The sequence below is a fragment of the Salmo salar genome, chromosome 17 (assembly GCF_965601325.2).
Source record: "Salmo salar chromosome 17, fSalSal1, whole genome shotgun sequence".
In the NCBI taxonomy this organism is placed as follows: Eukaryota; Metazoa; Chordata; class Actinopteri; order Salmoniformes; family Salmonidae; genus Salmo; species Salmo salar.
This window is the reverse complement of record NC_138307.1, coordinates 18,381,103-18,409,099: the sequence shown is the minus strand read 5'-3', so window position 1 is coordinate 18,409,099 and position 27,997 is coordinate 18,381,103. Positions and strand designations below refer to the sequence as shown.

Here is a 27,997-nt window from a genome sequence, read left to right as displayed (position 1 = left end):
CGGTGCGCGCGCAGTCATCGCCATTTTGAATTACGGCCGCACTTCGCTGGCTGATGACTGTAAGGAGGCACGATTTCTTCGTTTCTGAATATTTCTGCGCATTCAAAGCTATACTTATTGGATACATATTGTGAGGTATTTACTTCGCTCCAAGTATGGCTCACCGAAATCTAAAACAGGTCAACATTCAAAACAACGCACCGTCGCGGAAACCTCAGCAGCAGCAGCAGTACCACCACCAGCAGCAGCACACAAAGCGCAACATGGACTCTCCAGGCATGGAGCGAAGGCCGAATGTTGCGGATGGGAAAACCCCACCACCAAAGCCGCCGACTGCTGCCAGCCCTGCGGCAGAGGGGGAGGGTGAAGCCGGAGAGTCGCAGGAGATGACTCTGGATATAAAGAGTTTCAGGAGACCCGGGGAGAAAACCTTCACGCAGCGATGTAGGTTGTTCATCGGTAACCTCCCGACAGACCTCACGGAGGATGAGTTCAAAAAGCTGTTTTCCAAGTATGGCGAGGCTAACGAGGTGTTTATCAACCGAGACCGAGGATTCGGCTTCATTCGGCTGGTAAGACTGCGTTTTAGAGTAACGTTAATCAGTAATATCTAACTCCGTGGTGAAGGAAGCTCCTTTTGAATGTTGGACTTTAGGCCGCGTTACTATCGATAGCCATTGTTTCCCCTAGTTAACTACTATTTATTACTCAGGCGGATGGGTCTGCCTGACCAGTTGTTAAGCCTACTCCCCCACCTGAAACCATTCATTACTTGATACATTGCGTCCCTTTGAAACATACTTGACTAGATTTTATGGTAACACTAGGTGGCAATTCTCATGAATCAATCAAGACTGCATAAAAAACGTTCGAAAGTTTGCGATCAATAGAGCCTAACCTTTCACCTGGTATTCTAGGAAACCAGGACGTTGGCGGAGATTGCCAAGGCAGAGTTGGACGGCACAGTGCTGGGGAACCGACCTATCCGGATCCGCTTCGCCACGCACGGCTCTGCCCTCACGGTGCGGAACCTTTCGCCCGTGGTCTCCAACGAGCTCCTTGAGGAGGCCTTCTCGGAGTTCGGCCCCGTGGAAAGGGCTATCGTTGTGGTGGACGACCGTGGAAGGCCCACGGGGAAGGGCTTCGTGGAGTTTGCCAACAAACCTTCTGCTCGTAAAGCCCTGGATCGCTGTGCTGACGGGGCGCTGCTGCTCACCACGTAAGACAACCAACGACTGCATTTACTTAGTTACCTGGTTTACGAAATAACCCAAACACGCCAAATCAATTCCAAGTAGTGTGAGTGATAACTCCCATCTCACCGTGTTGTCTCCAGGTCTCCTCGGCCTGCCATAGTGGAACCCACCGAGCAGCTGGATGAAGAGGATGGACTCCCAGAGAAGTTGCTGGTGAAATCTGTACACTACCACAAGTACGTTATACACATGATCTCCTATTGGGAGTTTTACTCTCTGTACCAGTCTTGACAACAGGAGTTCTTTATCATAACCACGGGGGACCATTATGAAAGAAAAAAAAATGTATGCATTCACTACTGTAAGTCGCTCTGGATAAGAGCGTCTGCTAAATGACTAAAATGTAAATGTTGATTTATTCACTTGCCCATCGGTGTGTGTGTGTGCGCACCGTTCAACTTTCCTCATAGACTCCCTGCAGGTCTTAGTCCAGCCACTAACCCCTCTCCTCCCTGTCTCTCCAGGGAGAGGGAGCACCCCCCGCGATTTGCCCAGCCGGGGACATTTGAGTTTGAGTACTCGTCCCGCTGGAAGGCCCTGGACGAGATGGAAAAGCAGCAGAGAGACCAGGTTGAGCGCAACATCCGAGAGGCCAAGGAGAAGCTGGAGCAAGAGATGGAGGCCGCCAAGCACGAGCATCAGCTCATGATGATGAGACAAGGTACACACACTGAGAGGAACCTCTCTCACACTGAGGAAGACACTCACTTCTCAAGGACAAAGTTAACCTCTATGGGCTAGGTGGGATGCTTGCGTCCCACCTACTCAACAGCCAGTGTAATCCCGTGGCGCGATATTCAAATACCTTAGAAATGCTATTACTTCAATTTCTCAAACATATGACTATTTTACACCATTTTAAAGACAAGACTCTCGTTAATCTAACCACACTGTCCGATTTCAAAAAAGCTTTACAACGAAAGCAAAACATTAGATTATGTCAGCAGAGTACCCAGCCAGAAATAATCAGACACCCATTTTTCAAGCAAGCATATATGTCACATAAACCCAAATCACAGCTAAATGCAGCACTAACCTTTGATGATCTTCATCAGATGACAATCCTAGGACATTATGTTATACAATACATGCATGTTTTGTTCAATCAAGTTCATATTTATATCAAAAACCAGCTTTTTACATTAGCATGTGACTAGCATGTGACTAGCATTCCCACCGAACACTTCCGGTGAATTTACTAAATTACTCAAGATAAATGTTCACAAAAAACATAACAATTATTTTAAGAATTATAGATACAGAACTCCTTTATGCACTCGCTATGTCCGATTTTAAAATAGCTTTTCGGTGAAAGCACATTTTGCAATATTCTGAGTAGATCGCCCGGCCATCACAGGCTAGCTATTTTGACACCCACCAAGTGTGGTACTCACCAAACTCCGATTTACTATTAGAAAAGTTTGATTACCTTTGCTGTTCTTCGTCAGAATGCACTCCCAGGACTTCTACTTCAATAACAAATGTTGGTTTGGTTCCAAATAATCCATAGTTATATCCAAATAGCGGCGTTTTGTTCGTGCTTTCAAGACACTATCCGAAGGGTAAAGAAGGGTGACGCGTTTCGTGACAAAAAATTTCAAAATATTCCATTACCGTACTTCGAAGCATGTCAAACGCTGTTTAAAATCAATTTTTATGCGAGTTTTCTCGTAAAAAAGCGATAATATTCCGACCGGGAGTCGTTGTTTTCGTTCAAAGAGAGAGAAAGTAAACATGGTGTCGGCTCGTGCACGCGCCTCCAGTCTCATTGTCCTCAGATCGACCACTATCCAAATGCGCTAATGTTTTTCAGCCAGGGCCTGCAAAGCCACCATTCATCGTTCTGGCGCCTTCTGAGAGCCTATGGGAGCGTTAGAAAATGTCACGTTATGCCAGAGATCCCCTGTTTTGGTTAGAGATGATCAAGAAGGCCAAGAAATAGTCAGAGCGCTTCCTGTTTGGAATCTTCTCAGGTTTTGGCCTGCCAAATGAGTTCTGTTATACTCACAGACACCATTCAAACAGTTTTAGAAACTTTAGGGTGTTTTCTATCCAAATCAAACAATTATATGCATATTCCAGTTACTGGGCAGGAGTAGTAACCAGATTAAATCGGGTACGTTTTTTATCCGGCCGTGCAAATACTGCCCCCTATCCCCAACAGGTTAACATGTTACCTTTTGTGTTGTGCGCATATTCAACATTAGCAGACATAGCCATAGGCCTACTTCAAGTGTTGTCAGAAACTGTCACGTGTGAATACAAAAAAAAACATTAATACCAAGCCAACCCCTTTCTCTCAGACCTGATGTAATACCAAGCCGACCCCTTTCTCTCAGACCTGATGTAATACCAAGCCAACCCCTTTCTCTCAGACCTGATGTAATACCAAGCCGACCCCTTTCTCTCAGACCTGATGTAATACCAAGCCGACCCCTTTCTCTCAGACCTGATGTAATACCAAGCCGACCCCTTTCTCTCAGACCTGATGTAATACCAAGCCAACCCCTTTCTCTCAGACCTGATGTAATACCAAGCCGACCCCTTTCTCTCAGACCTGATGTAATACCAAGCCAACCCCTCCTCTCAGACCTGATGTAATACCAAGTCAACCCCTCCTCTCAGACCTGATGTAATACCAAGCCAACCCATATTTCTCTCTCATCTTCTCTTTCTCAGACCTGATGAGGCGTCAAGAGGAGCTGAGACGTCTGGAGGAGCTTCGCAACCAGGAGCTGCAGAAACGCAAGAATATAGAGATGAGGTACGTGTGTGTACCTCCCACTCTATTTTCTACTCGTCACGAGGAGAGTCAGAGTGTGTGTGTTAAACGTTCTCTCCTGTTTGTAGACATGAGGAGAGGCGTAGGCAGGAGGAGGAGATGATGCAGCGCCATCGAGAGCAGGAAGAGATGAGACGCCAACCGGACGGCTTCAAGCCAAACTATGCGGACAACGTGAGTTCACCGGACAGACACGCAAACATGCACACACAAAGGTCAGACCGGTTCAAGACTAACTTCATGAAGAGTGTGAATTCACTTGGAGAACACACACACAGCCAACATAGACCTTCACATCAGTACAGTCAGTATCACTCATTTCTAGGTTTTTGAATACACAAACTATCACCTTTTTTTTTTAATACATTTTCTTCGATTCAGAGAAGCAGTGTTCACACACTTTCATTCACATGATTCTGCTGAGGGTCTGCGTTTTATATGGGGATGTTGAGAACATTCTCAGATATGATAGGGATTTTTCAGGTCCATCGATCATGTTGGGTGCTGAGAAAAGATGCCTAACAGTCCTTCTGCTCTACGTCACACTGATGATGATCAAGCATACTAGGGATGGGCACGGTTAATTAAATACCCGGATATCCGACCAAATGTTAGTATTCAATTACTTGAGTGTCATTTTTAAAGATATTTATTTATTTAGTCCCATTTTAATGATGAAAAAGCTTTGTCTGTATTACGTCATCCTTGTGACATTTTTATCTACAAAGAAATACCAGGACATTTGGAATTCTTAATTTAATTAAACAACAAACCTTTGAATGTAGTTTCTATAGCGGTGCGTTGTGCTACTGCTGGGTATTTAGCCCTCCAGGCTGCCCCAACTCGGTGTGCCATTTTCCCCACTTCAAATAGCAATTACAGGCACTCCCTTGACAGTTTCCACAATACCTGACACAGATCAATGCAAAACACTCACCAGAAAACCTTTTTTTGTAGCAGAATCAGTTCTATCACGGCGAAAATCAGACTTCTCTTTCGCTGTTGCTGTTAGCCAAACTACCGGAAACGCAGCATCTCCGCTGTTTACCTCTGCCATGTGCATTTTTCCACTATCCGGATATCTGGAAAATATAAGTGATGATATTATTTGAATAGTAAAATAATTTTGACTACCCATTCCTTAAGCATCCCAGAATGCTGCCTTTTTCTTTTCAAATAGTGTCCCATATCACTATAGGAGCATGTCTTTTCTAGGTAACTACAGATTAACATAGTGTACCGTAGTCCTGTGTGTGAAAGTCCAATTTAAAATGTATTTTGGGTTGGTCTAGTTTAGGGTAGCCTACTATTTCTTTTGTAAGTAGCATGTCGCAATACCAACAGGGCTCTAGGTTTGGTTTTGGTATCTTCCAAAGACTTTAGCTTGAAAGACACAAACCTGATCTGAAATTGACCTCAAGCCACTATTCATTCTCCTTCTGACGGGACTGATAGGTGTAAGCAGTGCAGCGATTGCTCAACCTAACCCTCCAATGGGCTTAGGGTAGCAGCTGACGGCCACCATCTTGTTTACACCCATCTGGTTTCTTCAGATCTGCTAAAACCAAATGAGAAAGGCCGAGATGTTTTCATATTGGTTCATCATTGTTTTACTGTGGTTTTCAGGGTGTATCTTTCTCACCAAACTGATGTCCAGCAGTAGCAGCCCTTCTAAGCAGTGTATCCACAATACTAGCCTCACAGCTAGCGACATAAAGCACCATGTAGCTGTCCCACCTTATACGTTTATCATCAATTCAAATGTCTGTTGTATTTACCTGGGTTTTCAACACCTATTTTACTAAAGTAGTATGGGAGAGGGACACCTGCTAGAACAAAATACTGCTCTATCTCTGCTGAGTTGTCTGAAGTAATTTAGATCCTGTAACCGACAGCTTGGCTTTCTTTTGGGAACGTTAAGAGGGGAGAGGCTAATGATTGACAGACCCTTTCACCACAATGCTCATTTGTCATGCTTGACTGTGTTCCAGATGAGAGTAACTTCACTTCCAGAAAGAGTCCTCAGAATAGTTCTAAGGTTTTCCATGAAGGCGATAGGGTAACTTGAATGTCAATCTGTTCAAATTTTAATGGCATGTCTAGAAATGGCCACTGTGCAAAGGCTGTGTCCTTTGGTATCTTTATCTAATCACTTGACAAAAACACACAGGCAAAGAGTTGAGGAATCTGTCATCAGCTTTTTTTAGGTGGATTTTAATGTCTTTCATTTCACGCCTAAGTCTTGGTCCCAATTTTCAGTACTTCAATAGTCTCCCGTCAACTTTTTCATCATTGCAACTCTGTGATCATGGGTTGGGAAACATACTGACATTCTCAGGAAACATGTGTTTATCTACCTAGCCCTTAGTGCACTTGTATTACTGCATGCCTGTGGATGTGATGTGTCTTATGATGTTGCTGCATAATAACTTTTCTTCTCTGTTTCTATTGTGTGTTGAGAGGCCGTAGAGAAAGAGGACCGGCTGGAAATATCGTACAAAGCACCCTCTGCTGTTACAGCCAACCTTACACTACTCTTAGCATGAACTCTTGTTCCTATGCAACAGTTACAACTCCTACAGCTTAACCCAAAACAACCCGCACAAGGATGAACATAGATCTACTGTCGTTACCCTTTACCATTAGTCTTGGGGGGATGTTAGACTGGCGGCAGTCTTTAGAACATGCTCGCAGGCCTCACACATTTACGAACAACACGTATACCTAACAAACTTTTTGTCTCCCTCCATTTACATTTTAGTAATTTAGCAGACGCTCTCATCCAGAGCGACTTAGTTAGTGCATTCATCGTAAGAAAGCTAGGTGAGACAACCACATATCAGTCATAGTCAGTACATTTTTCCTCAATTAAAGTAGTGATCAGCAAAGTCAGTGCTAGTAGGAAAAGACGAGTGCAAGTTTAAAAAAGAATCCCCTAACTTACTGCGCTATCGACCGAGGAATGAAAACCAAAAGGGGTGGTTGAATAGAAGTCCATAAGACAAGGCTGAACTACAACTTAGAAGTCAGAAGTGTCTGGCAATAATATAACTTTTAAAGATCTATCAATTGGGCACCACTTTGTATTCAATGAGTCATCCAGAGTGCCAAAGTTGTGCTCGTGTAAAACACACAGGATTACACTATATGTAGGCCTACTATTATTAGTGGCACTAGCAAAAGTCCTCACTTTAAATATTGTAAAAAAAACGGACTTATAGTTCTTATTATTTAGCACGCTACTCCTATAACACTGTTTCAGATAGAAATACCATTCAAACTTTAAAATGTGTAGACTGGTCTGGATTAAGTTGCTTGCATACAGTTTTTTTCATAGCATATATGCCCATATATATATATATTTTTTAATTACCCCCTTTTCTCACCAATTTCGATCTTGTCTCATCGCTGCAACTCCCCAACGGTCTCTGGAGGTGAAGGTTGAGTCATGCGTCCTCTGAAACATTACCTGCCAAACCGCGCTTCTTAACACCTGCCAGCTTTACCCGGAAGCCAGGCTCACCAATGTGTTGGAGGAAACACCGTTCACCTGACGACCAAGGTCAGCCTGCAGGCTGAAGCTCCCCCTGTCAAACACCCCCCCTAACCCGGACGATGCTGGGCCAATTGTGCGCCGCCCTATGGGATACCCGATCATGGCCGGTTATGTGATACAGCCCGGGATCGAACCCGGGTCTGTAGTGACACCTCTAGCACTACGATGTAGTGCCTTAGACCGCTGCGCCACTCGGGAGGCCCTGCATATATATACTTTTTAAATTATTTAACTTTTTGTCCTTCTTAAACTTTGTATAACAATGTCTTTTTACACATAAGCTAATTTGACCACTTTCCCAACAATTTAGACAAAACTTAGAGGACATGAAATATTCAAATCAAATCAAATGTATTTATATAGCCCTTCTAAAATCAGCTGATATCTCAAAGTGCTGTACAGAAACCCAGCCTGAAACCCCAAACCGCAAGCAATGCAGGTGTAGAAGCATGGTGGCTAGGAAAAACTCCCTAGAAAGGCCAAAACCTAGGAAGAAACCTAGAGAGGAACCAGGCTATGAGGGGTGGCCAGTCCTCTTCTGGCTGTGCCGGGTGGAGATTATAACAGAACATGGCCAAGATGTTCAAATGTTCATAAAAACCAGCATGGTCAAATAATAATAATCACAGTAGTTGTCGAGGGTGCAACAAGTCAGCACCTCAAGAGTAAATGTCAGTTGGCTTTTCATAGCCGATCATTGAGAGTATCTCTACCGCTCCTGCTGTCTCTAGAGAGTTGAAAACAGCAGGTCTGGGACAGGTAGCATGTCCGGCGAACAGGTCAGGGTTCCATAGCCGCAGGCAGAACAGTTGAAACTGGAGCAGCAGCACGGCCAGGTGGACTGGGGACAGCAAGGAGTCATCATGCTAGGTAGTCCAGAGGCATGGTCCTAGGGCTCAGGTCCTTCGAGAGAGAGAGAGAAAGAAAGGGAGAATTAGAGAGAGCATACTTAAATTCACACAGGACACCGGATAAGACAGGAGAAATACTCCAGATATAACAGACTGAACCTAGCCCCCCGACACAAACTACTGCAGCATAAATACTGGAGGCTGAGACAGGAGGGGTCAGGAGACACTGTGGCCCCATCCGATGATACCCCCAGACAGGGCCAAACTGGCAGGATATAACCCCACCCACTTTGCCAAAGCACAGCCCCCACACCACTAGAGGGATAGCTTCAACCACCAACTTACCATCCTGAGACAAGGCCGAGTATAGCCCACAAAGATCTCCGCCACGGCACAACCAAAGGTGGGGCGCCAACCCAGACAGGAAGACCACGTCAGTGACTCAACCCACTCAAGTGACGCACCCCTCCTAAGGACGGCATGGAACAGCACCAGTAAGCCAGTGACTCAGCCCCTGTAATAGGGTTAGAGGCAAAGAATCCCAGTGGAGAGAGGGGAACCGGCCAGGCAGAGACAGCAGGGGCGGTTCGTTGCTCCAGAGCCTTTCCGTTCACCTTCACACTCCTGGGCCAGACTACACTCAATCATATGACCTACTGAAGAGATGAGTCTTCAGTAAAGACTTCAAGGTTGAGACAGAGTCTGCGTCTCTCACATGGGTAGGCAGACATTCCATAAAAATTGAGCTCTATAGGAGAAAACCCTGCCTCCAGCTGTTTGCTTAGAAATTCTAGGGACAATTAGGAGGCCTGCGTCTTGTGACCGTAGTGTAGGTATGTACGGCAGGACCAAATCGGAAAGATGGGTAGGACCAAGCCCATGTAATGCTTTGTAGGTTAGCAGTAAAACCTTGAAATCAGCCCTTGCCTTAACAGGAAGCCAGTGTATTGGTCTTCTCTGCTATTCAAATCTGAAATCGGGAACGGAATTATCTTCTAACAATCAAACTATACAGCTGTTTCAGGAACCGCATCAACTACTATCTCTTAACTTTTACAAACTTTTGACTACTTTCAGAAAAACTTCGTGTTTGAAATCTTTAGTCTGCTTTTCAAATCTGAAATCAGAACAGTATCAAATTATAACACTTACTCTAGCTACCCCATGGTCTACCTATCTAAAACAGTCACTACTGCAACGTAGACTACTGCTACTAGTACTTCTGGGCTACTTACTACTACCTAGTCTCCCACTGAAGCCTTCTATTCACTATTTATAAATCAGTCACACCCTCTACTACACCAGACACAAATTTTCAACACTAACAAACTTCTACCACTAGGTGTAACATATTCATCACCCCTAATTATAACCTAAAATATTTCTAATTCCTTATGAGTAAAAGTGTTGTAGTCTGAGTGTATTTACTGTATTTGTGATGAAATATGTGATCGAACTCCCCCACACGCCAAAGTAATAAGGTTTTTATAGTTGTCTATCATAGTATGGGCTTTGGTAGTATGGGCTTATCAGACCAGATATTTTAACATTTAACTTTGGCTATAATTTTTCACTTCACTTAAGTAAAATGTTTTACATTTCTTCAACTACTACAAAAATACTTTCAAAGACCTAAAGCAAGTCCCATAATTTGTTAATTGATAATTACCTTCTGGTTACTTTTTAAGATAAAAAATGTAATAAAAATCTTTAGTTGTAGTGCATACTGTACTTTAGAGAGTATTTATCCATAAATATTTGTGCGGAAATTGTTCCAGGCAAAATACCGATCAGATATTCTGATCCATCCTCAAGATTTAATTCAACAAATACTGTACATTTTGTTTCTCGTTTAACAGTTTTTCTTTTAAAGTTTCTTGCATTTAATTAACTCAACATTATAGATGACAAACTTTTGTAATACTGTCACGTGTCATGTTAATTAACATGACATTTTAATGTCCCATACTGCACTTACCTCTGTACTCAACAGAGACGAGAGTGTGTGTGAGAATTTGTTGCCGTGTGTGTTTGTCTGTGATGAGAATTTGTTTCTCTCTGTGTGTGTGTGTGTGTGTGTGTGTGTGTGTGTGTGTGTGTGTGTGTGTGTGTGTGTGTGTGTGTGTGTGTGGTGTGTGTGTGTGTGTGTGTGTGTGTGTGTGTGTGTGTGTGTGTGTGTGTGTGTGTGTGTGTGTGTGTACTTAAACTACTTCATGTGCTTGTCTTGAGGGAGTGTTGTGTGCAAGCATGTGTGATGGAAGTGTTCGATCTTCAATGTGGAACATTTGCATTAAATTCCAGGTAAGTATATTCAGGTGGAGCTGTAACTATATAACTAGAACACAATTTGTCCCACAAAAGATGAGTGAATGCAACTGGTGAAGGATTTTCAGTGTCCATCCCTCATTAACTATTTAAATGTAACGATTTGAAATATAGTATATTAATATGGAATATATAATATATGTACTATTTACCCATGTTTACTTTGTTTTAGCTGGCCAGTTTAAAATTCACAGGAAACTCCGAATTTACAACATATATCTTAAGACATTTTGGATTAGGAAGTGTATTCTGTGGTTCTGCAATGTTTAGAATGTTGCTGTTAGGAATGCAATGTGTAGAGCTGACACTGTTCCCTATTACATGTTACAGAGCATGTCTGTTCTAAACAATGCTTTTCTATCTGTAACTCTTCTGACTTGGACAATATAACGTAGCACACAGGACTATACTGTATGTGTATCATATTTGTTTGATGGTGTGAGTGAGCGACTTGGGAGGATGTTGTGTGTACTTGCATATTATTTGTGTCTGTGTGAGTGTGTGGGGGGGGTTGAGTTGAGTGATAATGTTGTGTTCTTACAGGTGTGTGAGAGAGAGAGCGAGTGGAGGCATGTTTATTGCATGTCCTTTATGATACGATATTTTATGTGAGTGTGTGAGAGGGGAGGTCAGTGTTGATAATGTGTGTGCTTTGTACAGCTTCATTTGTGGGTTTTGTGTAGAGTACATATATATTTGTGTACTAATGTTTAGGTTGTCTGAACATCAATGTGTGGAGGGGATTTGGGGATTTATCTACTTTCTTCTCAATCTTTTCTCTTGCATATTTATCAGTAACCCTTATTTCTCTATTAGGCTGAAATTACCACAACAAGGTCACTTCAGTGTTTGATCAACTTTGGACTAAATCCATGTTATATTTTGGCTTGTCCCATACTAAGTTATATACTCATCACATACAGCCCAATATGGACCCTTTTAAATGGACCTTGAGAATCCATACTGGACACAAATAACTTGTTAAGCAAACCTAGGAACTCAATGTTCATTCCGTATGTACTCCTCTCTCACTAAATTCTTACATATCCAATACAGTATCATTCCACACAGCTTTTGTAACTCCTCCTTCAGGACTTTTTCTATCAGCGTTGGGAGAACATTATTAACCTTATTCCCTGCCTGTTGCTTATATATCTGTGTGAGGAATCATCCTACACATGTCCTAATGGTCCTAGTAGTTATTGTCCACAAGGTTTACGGGTGCACCACTCTTCTTCACTTCTTCCAGAGAGAACAGGAAATGAGAATGGGTGAACTGGGCCCTCGTGGAGCCATTAATATGGGAGGTAGGGTCATAATGATGACTCAGCACTGACTGGTCCATAAACTACCCCCTCCCCCTTTCGGTGTCTACAGATCTAAAGGAACTGGGAAGGTGTTGGCCATATGGCTAGGTTTGTGAAATTCTGGTAACTTTCTCAATTCCCAGGGACTGGGATTCCTGGAAAACCTGGGAATTTAAGAAAGTTACTGGAGTTTTGCCACCCTAGCCATAAGGCAGAAGTTCCCCCTAAGCCCATTGGAAGGCTAGGTGGAGCCACCGCCATATTGTATGCACCTGGCTAGTTCCTTCAGGTCGGCAGACATTAAAGGGCTAGGAGCAGGGCTAGGGATATATTGTGAGGCTCTGAACGGGATGGGCTGTGTGAGGCTCATGGTGGCTCCTTCACCACTTCATGAATGTAACCCGGGGCTGCACATCACCTACATACTGTGTACTGAAGTACTAATACTACTGGAGGAAATATGCTCATGTGGCGTAGTCCGAGAACATGCTAATTATGTTTTTGTGTCACTGATTAGATATGTGAGTGAGAGTGACTAGGGTGTAAGTGTGTTTTGGGGGATTGTGAGACTGAAATAATCGTGGAAGGGTTAAAGTTATCCATCACTGCAAAGGATTTCCGTCATGGAATTCTTTTGAGATTTGTTTTATTTATTTTTTATGACTATATGGTGTAACTCAGTTTTAATTTTCAGTCATGGGATTTCTTTACTTTTTACCCCTGATTTGTGTGTGGAGAAACTTGAGTACATGAATTCGTAGAAAGTCATGTCTACCTTTTTTAGTGTGAATTTTCCATGACTTCACTGCTATGAGCTTTTGGTTATCAGGTCATTTGTTATTTAGTCAACTGGTTGAAGGAAACCATTGTTTTCTTTAGTCCTTAATGTTTTATGTAACTTCACTTTTGCTCTTTCTACAGACCTACTTATTTATCGTGCCACACATGTGGAAGGTTACCTGATTCGAACAATAGATGAGGCCCAAACCGAACCTACATTTCTAGCATGAGGGTCTTTAGCAAACATTTTGTATCAGCAGTAGCCACCAATCCCAACACTTGGTAAACGTTCTTATCTACAAGCTTAGAATAAACCTATCCCTTTGTTAGTATTTACATTTTATGTGTGTGTATGTTTACTACTTACAAACATAATGGCGTGCGTTGTTCAATGAGATGGTGGATTACTCCTTTTTTGGGGGGGGGGGGGGGAGCAGAAAAGTATCATTTCTGTGTACATATACCATCTAGGAAAAGTTGATCATCTGTTCATTTCTAGCAGTGTGTGTGGGTGGGTGGAGTCAATTCATAACTAATACAGCTCTGTCTCATTTAGGACCTAGAAAGCATAACGAACTCTTTACTTGTGTTTCCATTAGTAGTTGATGCAACATTTTCTGTCTTTTTTCATTTTTTAAATTGTCTTTTTTATTAAATGACTTGTCATCCTACTGACGCTTTTACAGTGTTCTCAAAGACCTGTATCGTATGGCTGTGAATGGGGTTTGGGATTTGGGTCCGGGGTTGAGTATCTGGCAATGGTGATGTGCAGTCACGGTTTTTAACCTAGAAGCAGAACTGGGTGATGGCGTTCTTTTGCCTGAAATCGGAAATTCATCCAGACTATCTGAGGGCCTCTCACAGCTTGTCCCACATTGCTATTTTACTGTAATGGAAGTGTTACTCTGTTGATTGAATGGTATGATACACTGCTCCTGTTCCCAATGACATGTAACTAGTCTGTTGTAGGCATCTATCTGCTAACGTTGGATTTTGGTTGTTCCGCTTATATATTAATACAACTTGGCCAATTTTAAGGCATAGCCTAATGATTACAGGTGCTGTAGACTGTTAACCTGCCATATGAAATCATCAACAAATGATGTACGTTTTTAAAACAGTATTTTTTTTATATACTAAACAAAAAATAAATGTAACATGCAACAATTTCTAATATTTAACTGAGTTACAGTTCATAGAAGGAAATCAGTCAATTAAAAAATGAATTAGGCCCCCAGCTCATGTAACATGGGACCAACATTTTACATGTTGCGTTTATATTTCTGTTCAGTGTATATATTGATATGGATATCTCACCGCAGACAAACAAAATGTAATATGTTTTCAATTGTGTACCACCGGGCTCAATATTTAGACTTATTTTTCCCTATCAAACTAGAAAACGAAACATTTGACACCTACATAATTGGCACTGCTTGTGTGACCAACAACCAACGTTAGCTAGCTCTGTCAGCCCTGAGAGATTTTTACACCACTCTACAACAACAAACAGTACACACGGGGTGTGATGGGTGGGGTTTACTTCCAGTGTGACCAAACGGTGCTACGTTGTTTTGCGTGTAGATGGGTTTAACCCCGCCTCTGTTGCCGGGGCCAGTGTAAACCAGGGACCCCCTCAAATGATGGGCATAGGCATGAGCGGAAGGGCCGGAGTCATGGGCCCCGAAGGAACTCCAAACATGGGCACACCAAACATGATGCCAGACAATGGAGCCATGGTAATGTATGCGCTAAAATGGGCACTTACTCTCAACTTCTTTTCAATTTCTCAATAACGCGCTCTTCTTAACCTGCTCAACCCTTGGTACTGAATAGAAACTGCAGTGTATTGTTTTCAGGTTTTAACCAGTGGTGAGAGGAGATGCCAGAGGCTATTTAGATGCTGCTTATGGACATTACATTCCAAGGTGTTTTGCCAGTGACTTTGATTTTAATAGTTTATGGTACAGATATCTCGTCCAGCTGGTCTTTTCTGGCATCTTTTCCCTTACCATTGCGATATCTTTAATCATGATATCATAGTATCTCGTGGTGGTGATTTAGCAAATTGAGGTTAATAATATTTACTCCCCTGACTTCACTGTTCACATCATGAGGTTAGTGTGGGTTAGGAAAGGGATTCTCATAGCTTAAATCAGCTCTGCACCCATAACTAATGGACTGATTCCTCTCTCCCTCTTCTGACTCTGCCCGGAACTCCTCTGCTTGCCTACTTTGACGTTCGGAACGCCTTCTCATTGCCTCGCCAAAACGAACATTGTTATTGAATATCCCTCCCATCTGATTCTTCTGCATCTGGACTGCTCATAATATCTCCACCAACCCTATCCCTTTATACTGTAGTTGCGCAACGATAGGTTCCCCCAGGGGGCTCCTAATCAGATTGGTTCGTCCCCCATGAGTGGCCGTCCAGGTGTCGAGTCCCCTCAGCAGCAACAGGTAGTGGGGGCAGGGCTTATGGGGGCAGGGCCTGGGCCTGCAGTGGGGGGGCCACCAAGCATCGGGAGGGGAATCCCTGTTGTGGGAAACTATGAAGGGCCTAACAACAAACGTCGCAGATACTGATTGTGTTATTATGTTTCTTTTTTCAACGGTGTACCCCAAGGCTCAATATTTGGATCTCTTGCTTTTCCTTTCTCATTATGTAAAATAACTGATTTATTATCTCGTCAAATGTTTTTTTTTATTTTTAATTTGGGCTGATTATTTCCCTCAGCTTTTTCATGTGTCCCAAATGTTGATTGAGGGGGGAAAAAATACTTTTTTTTTTTATATCAAAAGCCAGGCCCAATGTTGATGCAAAAAAAAAAAAATCTTCAATGTTGGCCGCCAAAGGCCAATATCAGCTGCGATGTATCTTGAAGTCAGGTCTGTAGGTAAGGTTTAGGCCAATAGTAACTGTGATGTATCTTGATGTAGGCAGGTCTGTAGGTGGCTTATAAACTTCTGTATGATGTCATTTCTTGCTTTTTGCTATCGGTATCCTATCCTCCTGTTTTTGTTTTCAGTAGTTCCTAGTAACAATAAGTGAAGACCTGCATTGCCTCTGCAATGGTTAGCTTGCTTTGATTTCCTCCCATCCATGGAATGTATTTCAGGTACAGTGCATCCTGTAGTAGTTGTTTGGCTAACTGCAATAAAACTGTGAAATGCCATTTTGTGAATACTAAGTTGATTGAAGTAAAAAAAAAAAAAAAACTATTGTAGCCTCTCTCTCTTGCCTTTTTAGATATTTTGGGATTTTGTCACCTTCATCCTTGTTTCAAGTATTGTGAACTCAAATGAATCTCTTAATTTTTCAGAGCAGAGAGCCAAAATGTCTGTGTAAAACATGCACAGCAGTGTGTTGTCACCCAGAGTCACATTTGTTTATTTGCAAGCTGTAGCACACAATATTTTAAAGGACCATAGAGTTTAGTCTGCTTCATGTTTTCTTTTTTGCCAAGGAAAATCTGATATCGTAGTATCGCGATACTGGTATCGGGACATCACTATTGGGTGTAATTGATCCTCAACCAGGCAAAATACCTATATTGGATATTCTGATCAATACACCAGAGTTTAATTTGAACCAATAGGCTACTCTACATTTTGTTAGTCCTTTCTCATTCTTTTTCCGTATATTTAAAATGTCTTGCATTTTAATTAACTCAACATTACAGACAAACTTTTGTAATATTGTCATGTGTTGTGTTAATTAAAATGACATTTGAATATCCCATACTCGTGCATTTACCTCTGTACTCGAGCGAGAGAATTTGTGTTGCCGTGTGTGTAGTAACATAGTAAAATCATGTGCTTGTCTTGAGTGAGTGTTGTGTGCAAGCATGTGTCATGAAAGTGTTTGTGATCTTCAGTGTGTAACATTTGCATTATATTCCAGGTAAGTATTTTCAGGTGGAGCTGTAACTACACTACATGACAGTATGTGGATACCTCATCGAACATCTCATTCCAAAACCATGGGCATTAATATGGAGTTGGTCCCCCCTTTACTGCTTTAACAGCTTCTTGGAAGGCTTTCCACTAGATGTTGGAACATTGCTGCGGGGACTTGCATCCATTCAGCCACGAGCATTAGTGAGGCCGGGCACTGATATTGGTCGACTAGGCCTGGCTCGCAGTCGGCGTTCCAATTCATCCCAAAGGTGTTCGATGGGGTTGATGTCAGGGCTCTTTGCAGGCCAGTCATGTTCTTCACACCGATCTCGACAAACCATTTATGTATGGACCTCGCTTCATGCACGGGCATTGTCATGCTGAAACAGGAAAGGGCCTTCCCCAAATGTATTTATTTTTATTGAATTTCCAAAACATACAATATACTTGCAGTGAAGCCGCTCAACAACTACACCACACCAGTCATCCAACAGACTCCCATTCAGAGCGACACACAGAAGCATCCAGGGTCAACGCCCTGCTCAAGGGCATGTCAACAGATCTCCCATAAGGCCAAAAACGGATCCAAACCTGCCTAGCCCGTACCATGAAAAACAGTCTGACCATTGTTCCTCGTCCACCAAACTTTACAGTTGGCACTATGCATTGGGGCAGGTAGTGTTCTCCTGGCATTCGACAAACCCAGATGTGTCCGTCGGACTGCCAGATGGTGAAGTGTGATTCATCACTCAAGAGAACGCGTTTCCACTGCTCCAGAGTCCAATGGTGGTGAGCTTTACACCACTCCAGCCAATGCTTGGCATTGCGCATGGTGATCTTAGGCTTTTGTGTGGCTGCTTGTCCATGGAAACCCATTTTATGAAGCTCCCGACGAAGTTTGGAACTCGCTAGTGAGTGTTGCAACCGATGACAGGCAATTTCTACATGCTTCAGCACTCTGCGGTCCTGTTCTGGGAGCTTGTGTGGCCTACCACTTTGTTGCTCCTAGACATTTCCACTTCACAATAACAGCACTTACAGTTGACCGGGGCAGCTCTGGCAGGGCAGAAATTTGACAAACAAACTTGTTGGAAAGGTGCATCCTATGACGGTGCCACGTTGAAAGTCACTGAGCTCTTCAGTAAGGCCATTCTACCACCAATGTTTGTCTATGGAGATTGCGTGGGTGTGTGCTCAATTTTATATGCCTGTCAGCAATGGGTGTGGCTGAAATGGACAATTCCACTCATTTGAAGTGGTGTGTAAATATGTATGTGTGTCTAACTTGAACACAGATAAACCCACTACAGATGAGTGAATGCAACCGGTGAAGGAATTAGTTTAGTGTCCGTCCCTCATTAAGTATTTCAATGTAACTCATGATTTTGAATATAGTATGTATGTTTAATATGTGTTAGCTGGCCAGTTTTTTAAATTCAGAAAACTCATATCTTGCAACATCTTAAGACATTCAATTTAGATTTTTGGACTAGGTGTATTCTGTGGTGCTGCAATGTTTAGAATGTTGCTGATAGAAATGTAATGTGTAGAGCTGACACTGTTCCCTATTACACGTTACAGAATGTCTGTTCTAAACAATGCTTTTCTATCTGTACCTCTTCTGACTTTGACAATATAACGTAGCATACAGGACTATACTGTGTGTATTTGTATGATTGAGCGAGTGGTGAGGATGTGTTGAGTGATAATAACGTGCACTTGCACGTTTGCGAGGGAGTGGGGGCAGATTTAATGGCATGTCCTTCAACAAGATGATTTGTGATTGTAGTAGTCTTATGTCAGGATGACTGCAGGAATGACCACCAGAACTGTTGCCAGAGAAATGAATGTTCATTTCTCTACCATAAGCCGACTCCATTTTAGAGAATTTGGCAGTACGTCCAACCGGCCTCACAACCGCAGACCATGTGTGACCACGCCAGCCCAGGACCTCCACATCCAGTTTCTTCACCTGCAGGATCGTCTGAGATCAGCCACCCGGATAGCTGATAAAAGTGTGGGTTTGCACAACCGAAGAATTTCTGCACAAGCTCATCTGCATGCTCGTCTTCCTCACCAGGGTCTTGACCTGACTGCAGTTCGGCCTTGTATCAAATCAAAGTTTATTTGTCACCTGCGCTGAATACAACAGGTGTAGGTAGACCTTACAGTGAAATGCTTACTTACAGGCTCTAACCAATAGTGCAAAAAAATATATTAGGTGAACAATAGGTAGGTAAAGAAATAAAACAACAGTAAAAAGACAGTCTATATACAGTAGCGAGGCTACATACAGACTCCGGTTAGTCAGGCTGATTGAGGTAGTATGTACATATGGTTAAAGTGACTATGCATATATGATGAACAGAAGAGTAGCAGTAGTGTAAAAGAAGGGGTGGTGGGTGGGACACAGTGCAGATGGCCCGGTTGGCCAATGTGTGGGAGCACTGGTTGGTCGGCCCAATTGAGGTAGTATGTACATGAATGTATAGTTAAAGTGACTATGCATATATGATAAACAGAGTAGCAGCAGTGTAAAAAGAGGGGATGGGGGGGTCACACAGGTAGCCATTTGATTACCTGTTCAGGAGTCTTATGGCTTGGGGGTAAAAACTGTTGCGAAGCCTTTTTGTCCTAGACTTGGCACTCCGGTACCACTTGCCATGCGGTAGTAGAGAGAGCAGTCTATGCCTGGGGTGGCTGGGGTCTGACAATTCTTAGGGCCTTCCTCTGACACCGCCTGGTGTAGAGGTCCTGGATGGCAGGCAGCTTAGCCCCAGTGATGTACTGGGCCGTATGCACTACCCTCTGTAGTGCCTTGCGGTCAGAGGCCGAGCAATTGCCGTACCAGGCAGTGATGCAACCAGTCAGGATGCTCTCCATGTTGCAGCTGTAGAACCAATTGAGGATCTCAGGACCCATGCCGAATCTTTTTAGTTTCCTGAGGGGGAATAGGCTTTGTCGTGCCCTCTTCACGACTGTCTTGGTGTGTTTGGACCATTCTAGTTTGATGTTGATGTGGACACCAAGGAACGTGAAGCTCTCAACCTGCTCCACTACAGCCCTGTCGATGAGAATGGGGGCGTGCTCGGTCCTCCTTTTCCTGTAGTCCACAATCATATCCTTAGTCTTGATTACGTTAAGGGATAGGTTGTTATTCTGGCATCACCCGACCAGGTCTCTGACTTCCTCCACCTTCGATGGCCACTGGCACGCTGGAGAAGTGTGTTCTTCACGGATGAATCCCGGTTTCAACTGTACTGGACAGATGGCAGACAGCATGACGTCGTGTGGGTGAGGGGTTTGCTGATGCCAACGTTGTGAACAGAGTAACCTATGGTGCCTGTGGGGTTATGGTATGGGCAGGCATAAGCTACGGACAACGAAGACAATTGCATTTTATCTATAGCAATTTGAATCCACAGAGATACCGTGACGATATCCTGAGGCCCATTGTCGTGCCATTCATCCGCCGCAATCACCTCATGTTTCAGCATGATGACGCACGGCCCCATGTCGCTATGATCTGTAAACAATTCCTTGAAGCTGAAAATGTCCCAGTTCTTCAATGACCTGCATATCTACCAGACGTGTCACACATTGAGCATGTTTGGGATGCTCTGGAAGTCAAGATCAATGTGTACGACAGCAGGTTCCATTTCCCACCAATAACCAGCAACTTTGCACAGCCATTGAAGAGGAGTGGGACAACATTCCACAGCCACAATCAATGGCCTGATCAACTCTATGCAAAGGAGATGTCACGCTGCATGAGGCAACTGGTGGTCACACCAGATACTGACTGGTTTTCTGAACCACGCCCCTACCCATTTTATTTTTTTAAGGTGTATGTGACCAACAGATGCATATCTGTATTCCCAGTCATGTGAAATCCATAGATAAGGGCCTAATGAATTTATTTCGATTGATTTCCTTATATGAACTGTAACTCAAGTCTTTGGAATTGTTGCATATGTTGTGTTTTATATTGTTCAGTGTAATTTGGCCCCCAAAAATGTCTCAACAGAATGAAACAAAACTGGTTTAAACCTTCACAAAAGTTTTGAACAGGCTTATATTGCAGCAATTACCAACTAATTTCTGCAGGCCTACACAGTAAAAAACAGTTAATTTAGCCAACAAAAATATCTCAACAATGAAACAAAAAACACTTTCTCCAATAATAATATACAATACTAAAACAAATTATAATCAATCTGAAAATAATATTTTCACTATATTATACTTTGTCGCTAATGGAGATCCTAATAAATTAAATCAAAATCCTCTTTTACGTCAACGAAACTCCATCTTCGCAATCAATAGTAGGCTAGGGCTGTTGCGGTGACCATATTACCTCCACACCGGCGGTCATGAAGGCAGTCAAATTCCACATGACCGTTTAGTCAAAATAATGAGACTTCTTCAAGCTCTGATAGTGTTGCTGGTCATTAGTACCAAACGTGCTAACTGCCTGGTACTCAGCACTCTATTGTCCCTCAAATTACTCTGACAATGCAAATGTATTCAAATCTAATAAAACACTCATATGAGCTCATGTTGCTCAACATTTCTATGGGCTATGCAATTGCGGGAGAAAACAGAGCGATGGCCGCTAATAAAAAGAGGAAGATCCCATCAGTTTTCTATAGGCTAGGCCTACTATATTTATTTCTCAACTTTCCTAATATTAAGCACATTGCTTATATTTACAACAGGACTATAGCCCACCTGGCTGGCATGAAATATACCACAGGGAAAAGCGTCCTCCATTCGCTATTTAAGTGCATAGATAGGTATTTTTTTCATGCTGCCCCTGTTTCGAGACACGTGCATGATAATGGTCCATTCTAAAGTAAAACAAATTTCACACATTATTTAGTATAAGTAAAGACCAGATTAAATCAAGAATAGTGTGATGGGTGACAATATTAGCCTATCACTTGTGAATTATGCCCAGCATATTTTATAGCCCTTGGGCCTATATGTTAAGGTTTGTATCACAACTAAAGTGGCCAAATAACTTATTAAAATGAAGCACATTAATCCGCTTTACAATGAGTAGAGCCTAACTGGCATACATAAGCAGCGCATGAGTTTCAAGTTTGGGGAAGATCATTTTCAACATAAAATTGCACCTTTTATAATAAAAGCATTACATGCATAATTGCATTTGCGGTCACATTTGATAATGGTGTTTTCCGCTAATGGAACATTCACGCGTATGGCCTACTACCATATGCACAGAGCTGCGTGTATAATGTAAAGAAATAGCCTAATAGGTAGTAAACATTTAAAGCTAAAGTTTTGATCTGTTGCGTCAGCCACATTGCATAAAAAACGTTTTTTTTTGATGGTACTGGTTTTATTCGTTTGGGATCTCGTGTCCCACAACTGTCCCAGACTGTTTGGAATATTTATTTATTGCACTGAATAGAATAGGTAAAGTTTTGTATTATGGGGGATACTAGATTGACATAGGCTATTGTTTTTGCTGTTCATTTGGCCTACTCATCTTGTTGGCTGACGAAAAGTAAATGTGGACAGTCCTTCCCATATCTTCAATATGCACCTCGTAATTAGATCTGGACGTGCGCAGTTGCATCCCTGATGTGTCTGTCTTCACTTGTAGCCTGTAAGAAAGACCCGATCATGTGACCAAGAGCCATGTGAGTGAGAGCCGCTTCGGATTGCGCAGCACACTCAGGGAGAAGGGCACAAAGCAGCACTCCGGGCCGCAAAAGGCATGGATTTTTTGGGGGGGTTCATTAGGCCACAAAGGGGATGCCGCTGTGAAATTTGAGTCAGTATCAAGTGCTTGTCAAATTGTGAATGAGAGACTATTGGAGTGTGTACAGCCTGTGCAAAAAAAAAAGCAGAGCTCATGCCTTTTCAAGTGACTTTTTTCAAATCATCATTCGTCTAATCATGCAGCCTTACAATGTGTTAAAAAGCAAAACATAGCCCAACATTTGTAAACAGGTAAAATTAATAACTATAAATTGAGCATAAAGGAGTACCTATTTATTTGTTAACGCACTCAAATTATTGAGGAAATATATTTTGTTCAACTTTGTTCAATTGTATTCTTAATACTATGAAATAATGCCACAGAATTCTAAGCACATCTTGTCTGCTAAAGGAACTAGTGTAGCCCACAACCATTTGGCATAGCCACATCAAGACCTAACATAAGGACAACTCAGAGTATACTATTCTTCTGAAATAGACTACATTTTCTTCATATCATGCTTCTTTAGACCTGTCTAAAATAAATAATGGATTTATTGTGAAGGTGTAGGCTATGTTACATGGATTTATTAGATTTTTTTTAATTGTAGGCTATACGTTGAAAACAGGAGATGCTAAATGTGTTCATGTTAATTAACGGGCAATTACCTTATTTGCTTGACAATCACCGGCTGACAAAATTTCGTGACTGCCCTAGCCTAGGCCAAGTCTCCTTTCACTCGCTCTCTCTGTATGTGGTGAGCAGCCGGACCCAGTTTCAGCTATACATTTTATTGAGTTGCAATTGGCTGACACATAACAAGCTTGCGTAGTTGTCATCACCTCACACACACATTAAAGAGGACGGTTCCGGTCGGTAAATCAATTTCAATTGCACGTACCTGAGACTGTGACAATTTTATATCAGATCTGAGTCAAAAGTCTGACATTTAGAACCCGCTCGGGTCCCTGGTCAGATCTCAATATTTCAAGCCTGTTGAACCTGTGAAGACTATATGGAGGTGTTGTCTGTTGACATGCCACTAGTATTGATGAAATAACAGCATTTCTGTAGCCTGTTGGTTTCCTAGCAGCAGGACTGACAAACACTGCTTTAGGGCCATCTGTTCCGTTTAACACACAAGTCCTTACAACATACACCTGTCATTAGTATCCTGAATGAATCTTGTTTCATTGTCCTCTGTGACATGACATACTACTAATTAGAGGTCGACCGATTATGATTTTTCAACGCCGATACCGATTATTGGAGGACCAACAAAAAAGCAAATACCGATTTAATCGGTCGAATTGTATTTCTTTATTTGTAATAATGACAATTACAACAATACTGAATGAACACTTATTTTAACTTAATATAATACATCAATAAAATCAATTTAGCCTCAAATAAATAATGAAACATGTTCAATTTGGTTTAAATAATGCAAAAACAAAGTGTTGGAGAAGAAAGTAAAAGTGCAATATGTGCCATGTAAAAAAGCTAACGTTTAAGTTCCTTGCTCAGAACGTGAGAACATATGAAAGCTGGTGGTTCCTTTTAACATGAGTCTTCAATATTCCCAGGTAAGAAGTTTTAGGTTGTAGTTATTATAGGACTATTTCTCTCTATACGATTTGTATTTCATATACCTTTGACTATTGGATGTTCTTATAGGCACTTTAGTATTGCCAGTGTAACAGTATTGCTTCCGTCCCTCTCCTCGCTACTACCTTGGCTCGAACCAGGAACACATCGACAACGGCCACCCTCGAAGCAGCATTACCCATGTAGAGCAAGGGGAAAAACTACTCCAAGTCTCAGAGCGAGTGATGTTTGAAACTCTATTAGCGCGCACCCGGCTAACTAGCTAGCCATTTCACATTGGTTACATCAGCCTAATCTTGGGAGTTGACAGGCTTGAAGTCATAAACAGCGCAATGCATTGCGAAGGGCTGCTGGCAAACGCACGAAAGAGCTGTTTGAATGAACGCTTACGAGTCTGCTGCTGCCTACCATCGCTCAGTCAGACTGCTCTATCAAATCATAGACTCAATTATAACATAATAACACACAGAAATACGAGCCTTAGGTCATTAATATGGTCGAATCCATCACTATCATGTCAGTGAAATACGGAACCGTTCCGTATTTTATCTAACGGGAGGCATCCCTAAGTCTAAATATTCCTGTTACATTGCACAACCTTCAATGTTATGTCATAATTACGTAAAATTCTGGCAAATTAGTTCGCAACGAGCCAGGCGGCCCAAACTGTTGCATATACCCTGACTCTGCGTGCAATGAATGCAAAATGACACAATTTCACCTGGTTAATATTGCCTGCTAACCTGGATTTCTTTTAGCTAAATATGCAGGTTTAAAAAATATATACTTCTGTGTATTGATTTTAAGAAAGGCATTGATGTTTATGGTTAGGTACAGTCGTGCAACGATTGTGCTTTTTTCACAAATGCGCTTTTGTTAAATCATCCCCCGTTTGGCGAAGTCGACTGTCTTTGTTAGGAAGAAATAGTCTGCACAGTTCGCAACGAGCCAGGCGGCCCAAACTGCTGCATATACCCTGACTCTGTTTGCAAGAGAAGTGACACATTTTCCCTAGTTAAAAGAAATTCATGTTAGCAGGCAATATTAACTAAATATGCAGGTTTAAAAATATATACTTGTGTATTGATTTTAAGAAAGGCATGGATGTTTATGGTTGGAGCAACGTGTACCTAAGCGATTATATGCAACGCAGTACAGGCTAGATAAACTAGTAATATCATCAACCATGTGTAGTTAACTAGTGATTATGATTGATTGATTGTTTTTATAAGATAAGTTTAATGCTAGCTAGCAACTTACCTTGGCTTCTTACTGCATTCGCGTAACAGGCAGGCTCCTCGTGGAGTGCAATGTAATGTGTGGTTAGAGCGTTGGACTAGTTAACCGTAAGGTTGCAAGATTGAATCCCCGAGCTGACAAGGTAAAAATCTGTCGTTCTGTCCCTGAACAAGGCAGTTGTTTCCTAGGCCATCATTGAAAATAAGAATGTTTTCTTAACTGACTTTCCTTGTTAAATATAGCTAAAAAAAAAAAAAAAAAAACGATTTCCGATTGTTATGAAACCTTGAAATCGGCCCTAATTAATCGGTCGACCTCTACTACTAATCCACTTGGTTGAATCCACTGTGTATTAGTATAATGAAGGATGAATTAATAAGTGAGTCAATGAATGAAGGACGCTTGTCCTTCAAGTGGATATTACCTGGCGACCATCTCGCACATGTCAAGGCCGCAGCACTATTGGTCATTCTAAAGGGTGGGTCTGATTTGTCCTGTTTCACTAAAGCATGTACCACATGGAGTTTCGTATTGCATCTGTCTGACACACACACAATTGTTTTCTCAATCGTTATTTGTGTTTCATCTACAAAACGTGCACCCAGAGGGGGTCCCAGGATCGAGTTTGGGAAACCCTGATCTACTTAGTAAATTAACCTCATCTACCAGTACTCATCATAAGCCAATTGACATATCAATATAACGAGTAGTAATGATGGATTGCTGGCCTGTTTTACAGATAGAGGTCTGGTGTCAACAACCCCATGGGTGCACAACTATGCTCCTTGAAGGCAGCTGGTTTTCATCCTAGTGTAATATCAGGGGATGTATCCAGTGAGGTGAACCATTGACCATTTCAGATCAACATCGAAGTTAATGAGAAGAGCTGACATGATTTGCTCATCTAATGACAGACAACCATATGTTACATTTTAGTCATTTAGCAGACGCTCTTATCCAGAGAAACTTACAGGAGGAATTAGGGTTAAGTGCCTTGCTCAAGGGCACATTGACAGATTTTTAACCTAGTCTCTGGGATTCAAACCAGCAGCCTTTTGGTTACTGGTCCAACGCTCTCACTGGGCTACCTGCTGCCCTGTTCTAATCTATACAATGTATTTCTATCTGTAGAGGTAGTATTCCTGGGTTGGGATAGGTCGACTGGTGTGGATGCAGTTTTAATCATGTCATTGTCTCCCTCTGTTCCCCAGGTACACTCACTCTACATGCTGCAGATATGAGACCAGAAAACTGGTTAAAAACAACAACATAAATATTGCTCTTCAGTGTTACCTCATTCCAACTGTTTTTATTAGGATTCCCTACAGGTAAGTGTTGATTTTTCCTCCTATTTATTATTCAACGCAGTGTTATGTCTCTTATTACAGTAAATAAAAAATACAGCTTTCAAAAACAAAGTGTTTGGTGCCTCATTCCTTTATTGATTGATTTCAGAGGTAATGACAAATGAGTGACTTTAGTGTATGATTCTCACGCTAGTATTGTTATGCTTAGAAATTCAGTGTATTTCAAGTTGTTATATGAATTAAACAATTTTTTGTGTGAAAAAATACTCAGTACTGTTAGATTTGATTAGAAAGCAATAAAAAAAACCAGGCCAAATCAATGTTGGTGTCATGGTCTTGGGACCCTCATTGAAACTGAAAACAGCTCCTACTGCTCAAAGATCACAATACTGCAAAAATACCATAACTTGTGAAATCGTTGAATTCATTTTTCCGACGCCTGTTCTGTGTCACAGATGCAGCGTTATAGCAAAATAGCTGGAAATTCAGTGCAGAGGAAGGTCTGTTTTAAGTTGTTCGATATCCACTTGTAGGCTACTTTTTGATGTCTTACAGTGCATTTGGAAAGTATTCAGGCCACTTGACTTTTTCCACATTTTGTTATGTTAAAGCTTTATTCTAAAATGTATTACATTGTTTTCTTTCCCTCAATCTACACAGAATATCCTATAATGACAAAGCAAAAACAGGTTTTTAGAAGTTTTTGCAAATGTTAAAATATATATATTTATCACATTTTATACGATTCAGACCCGTTACTCAGTACTTTGTTGAATGACCTTTTGGCAGTGATTACAGTGTCGAGTCTTCTTGGGTATGACGCTACAAGCTTGGCACACCTGTATTTGGGGAGTTTCTCCCATTCTTCTCTGCAGATCCTCTCAAGCTCTGTCAGGTTGGATGGGGAGCGTCGCTGCCCAGCTATTTTCAGGTCTCTCCAGAGATGTTCGATCGGGTTCAAGTCCGGGCTCTGGCTGGGCCACTCAAGGACATTCTGAGACTTGTCCCGAAGCCACTCCTGCGTTGTCTTGGCTGTGTACTTAGGGTCATTGTCCTGTTGGAAGGTGAACCTTCGCCCCAGTCTGAGGTCCTGAGTGCTCTGGAGCAGGTTTTCATCAAGGATCTCTCTGTACTTTGCTCCGTTCATCTTTCCCTCGATCCTGACTAGTGTCCCAGTCCCTGCTGCTGAAAAACATCCTCACAGCATGATGCTGCCACCACCATGCTTCACCGTAGGGATGTTGCCAGGCCAAACAGTTCAACCTTGGTTTCATCAGACCAGAGAATCTTGTTTCCTCATGGTCTGAGAGTCCTTTAGGTGCCTTTTGGCCAACTCCAAGCGGGCTGCCATGTGC

The 27,997-nt window shown here is 42.1% G+C and overlaps 1 protein-coding gene across 3 annotated transcripts; it reads left to right on the top strand.

Moving 5' to 3' along the window:
* The first annotated feature begins 1 nt into the window (after position 1).
* Positions 2-26,753, top strand: pspc1 (paraspeckle component 1). Of its 3 annotated transcripts, NM_001140532.1 has the most exons (9): positions 69-572; positions 918-1,219; positions 1,337-1,432; positions 1,721-1,917; positions 3,936-4,020; positions 4,107-4,212; positions 12,020-12,077; positions 14,442-14,596; positions 15,222-16,079. In NM_001140532.1, exons 1-9 carry the CDS (start codon positions 156-158, stop codon positions 15,441-15,443), a joined length of 1,638 nt encoding a protein of 545 aa, NP_001134004.1. In that variant the 5' UTR covers positions 69-155; the 3' UTR covers positions 15,444-16,079. The 3 variants fall into 3 exon arrangements, 2 of the variants coding, with proteins under 2 accessions (XP_045554428.1, NP_001134004.1); XR_006759921.2 differs by lacking the exon at positions 12,020-12,077 and having other exon boundaries at positions 2-572; positions 15,222-16,033; XM_045698472.2 differs by lacking the exons at positions 12,020-12,077; positions 14,442-14,596; positions 15,222-16,079 and adding an exon at positions 26,547-26,753 and having other exon boundaries at positions 2-572.
* The last annotated feature ends 1,244 nt before the right edge of the window (positions 26,754-27,997 follow it).

Coding starts and splice junctions, on each gene's coding strand:
- pspc1 (NM_001140532.1), top strand. CDS start 156: ATGGCTCACCGAAATCTAAAACAGGTCAACATTCAAAACAACGCACCG. Junction 573..917: donor GATTCGGCTTCATTCGGCTG/GTAAGACTGCGT, acceptor CTGGTATTCTAG/GAAACCAGGACGTTGGCGGA. Junction 4,021..4,106: donor CGCAAGAATATAGAGATGAG/GTACGTGTGTGT, acceptor TCCTGTTTGTAG/ACATGAGGAGAGGCGTAGGC.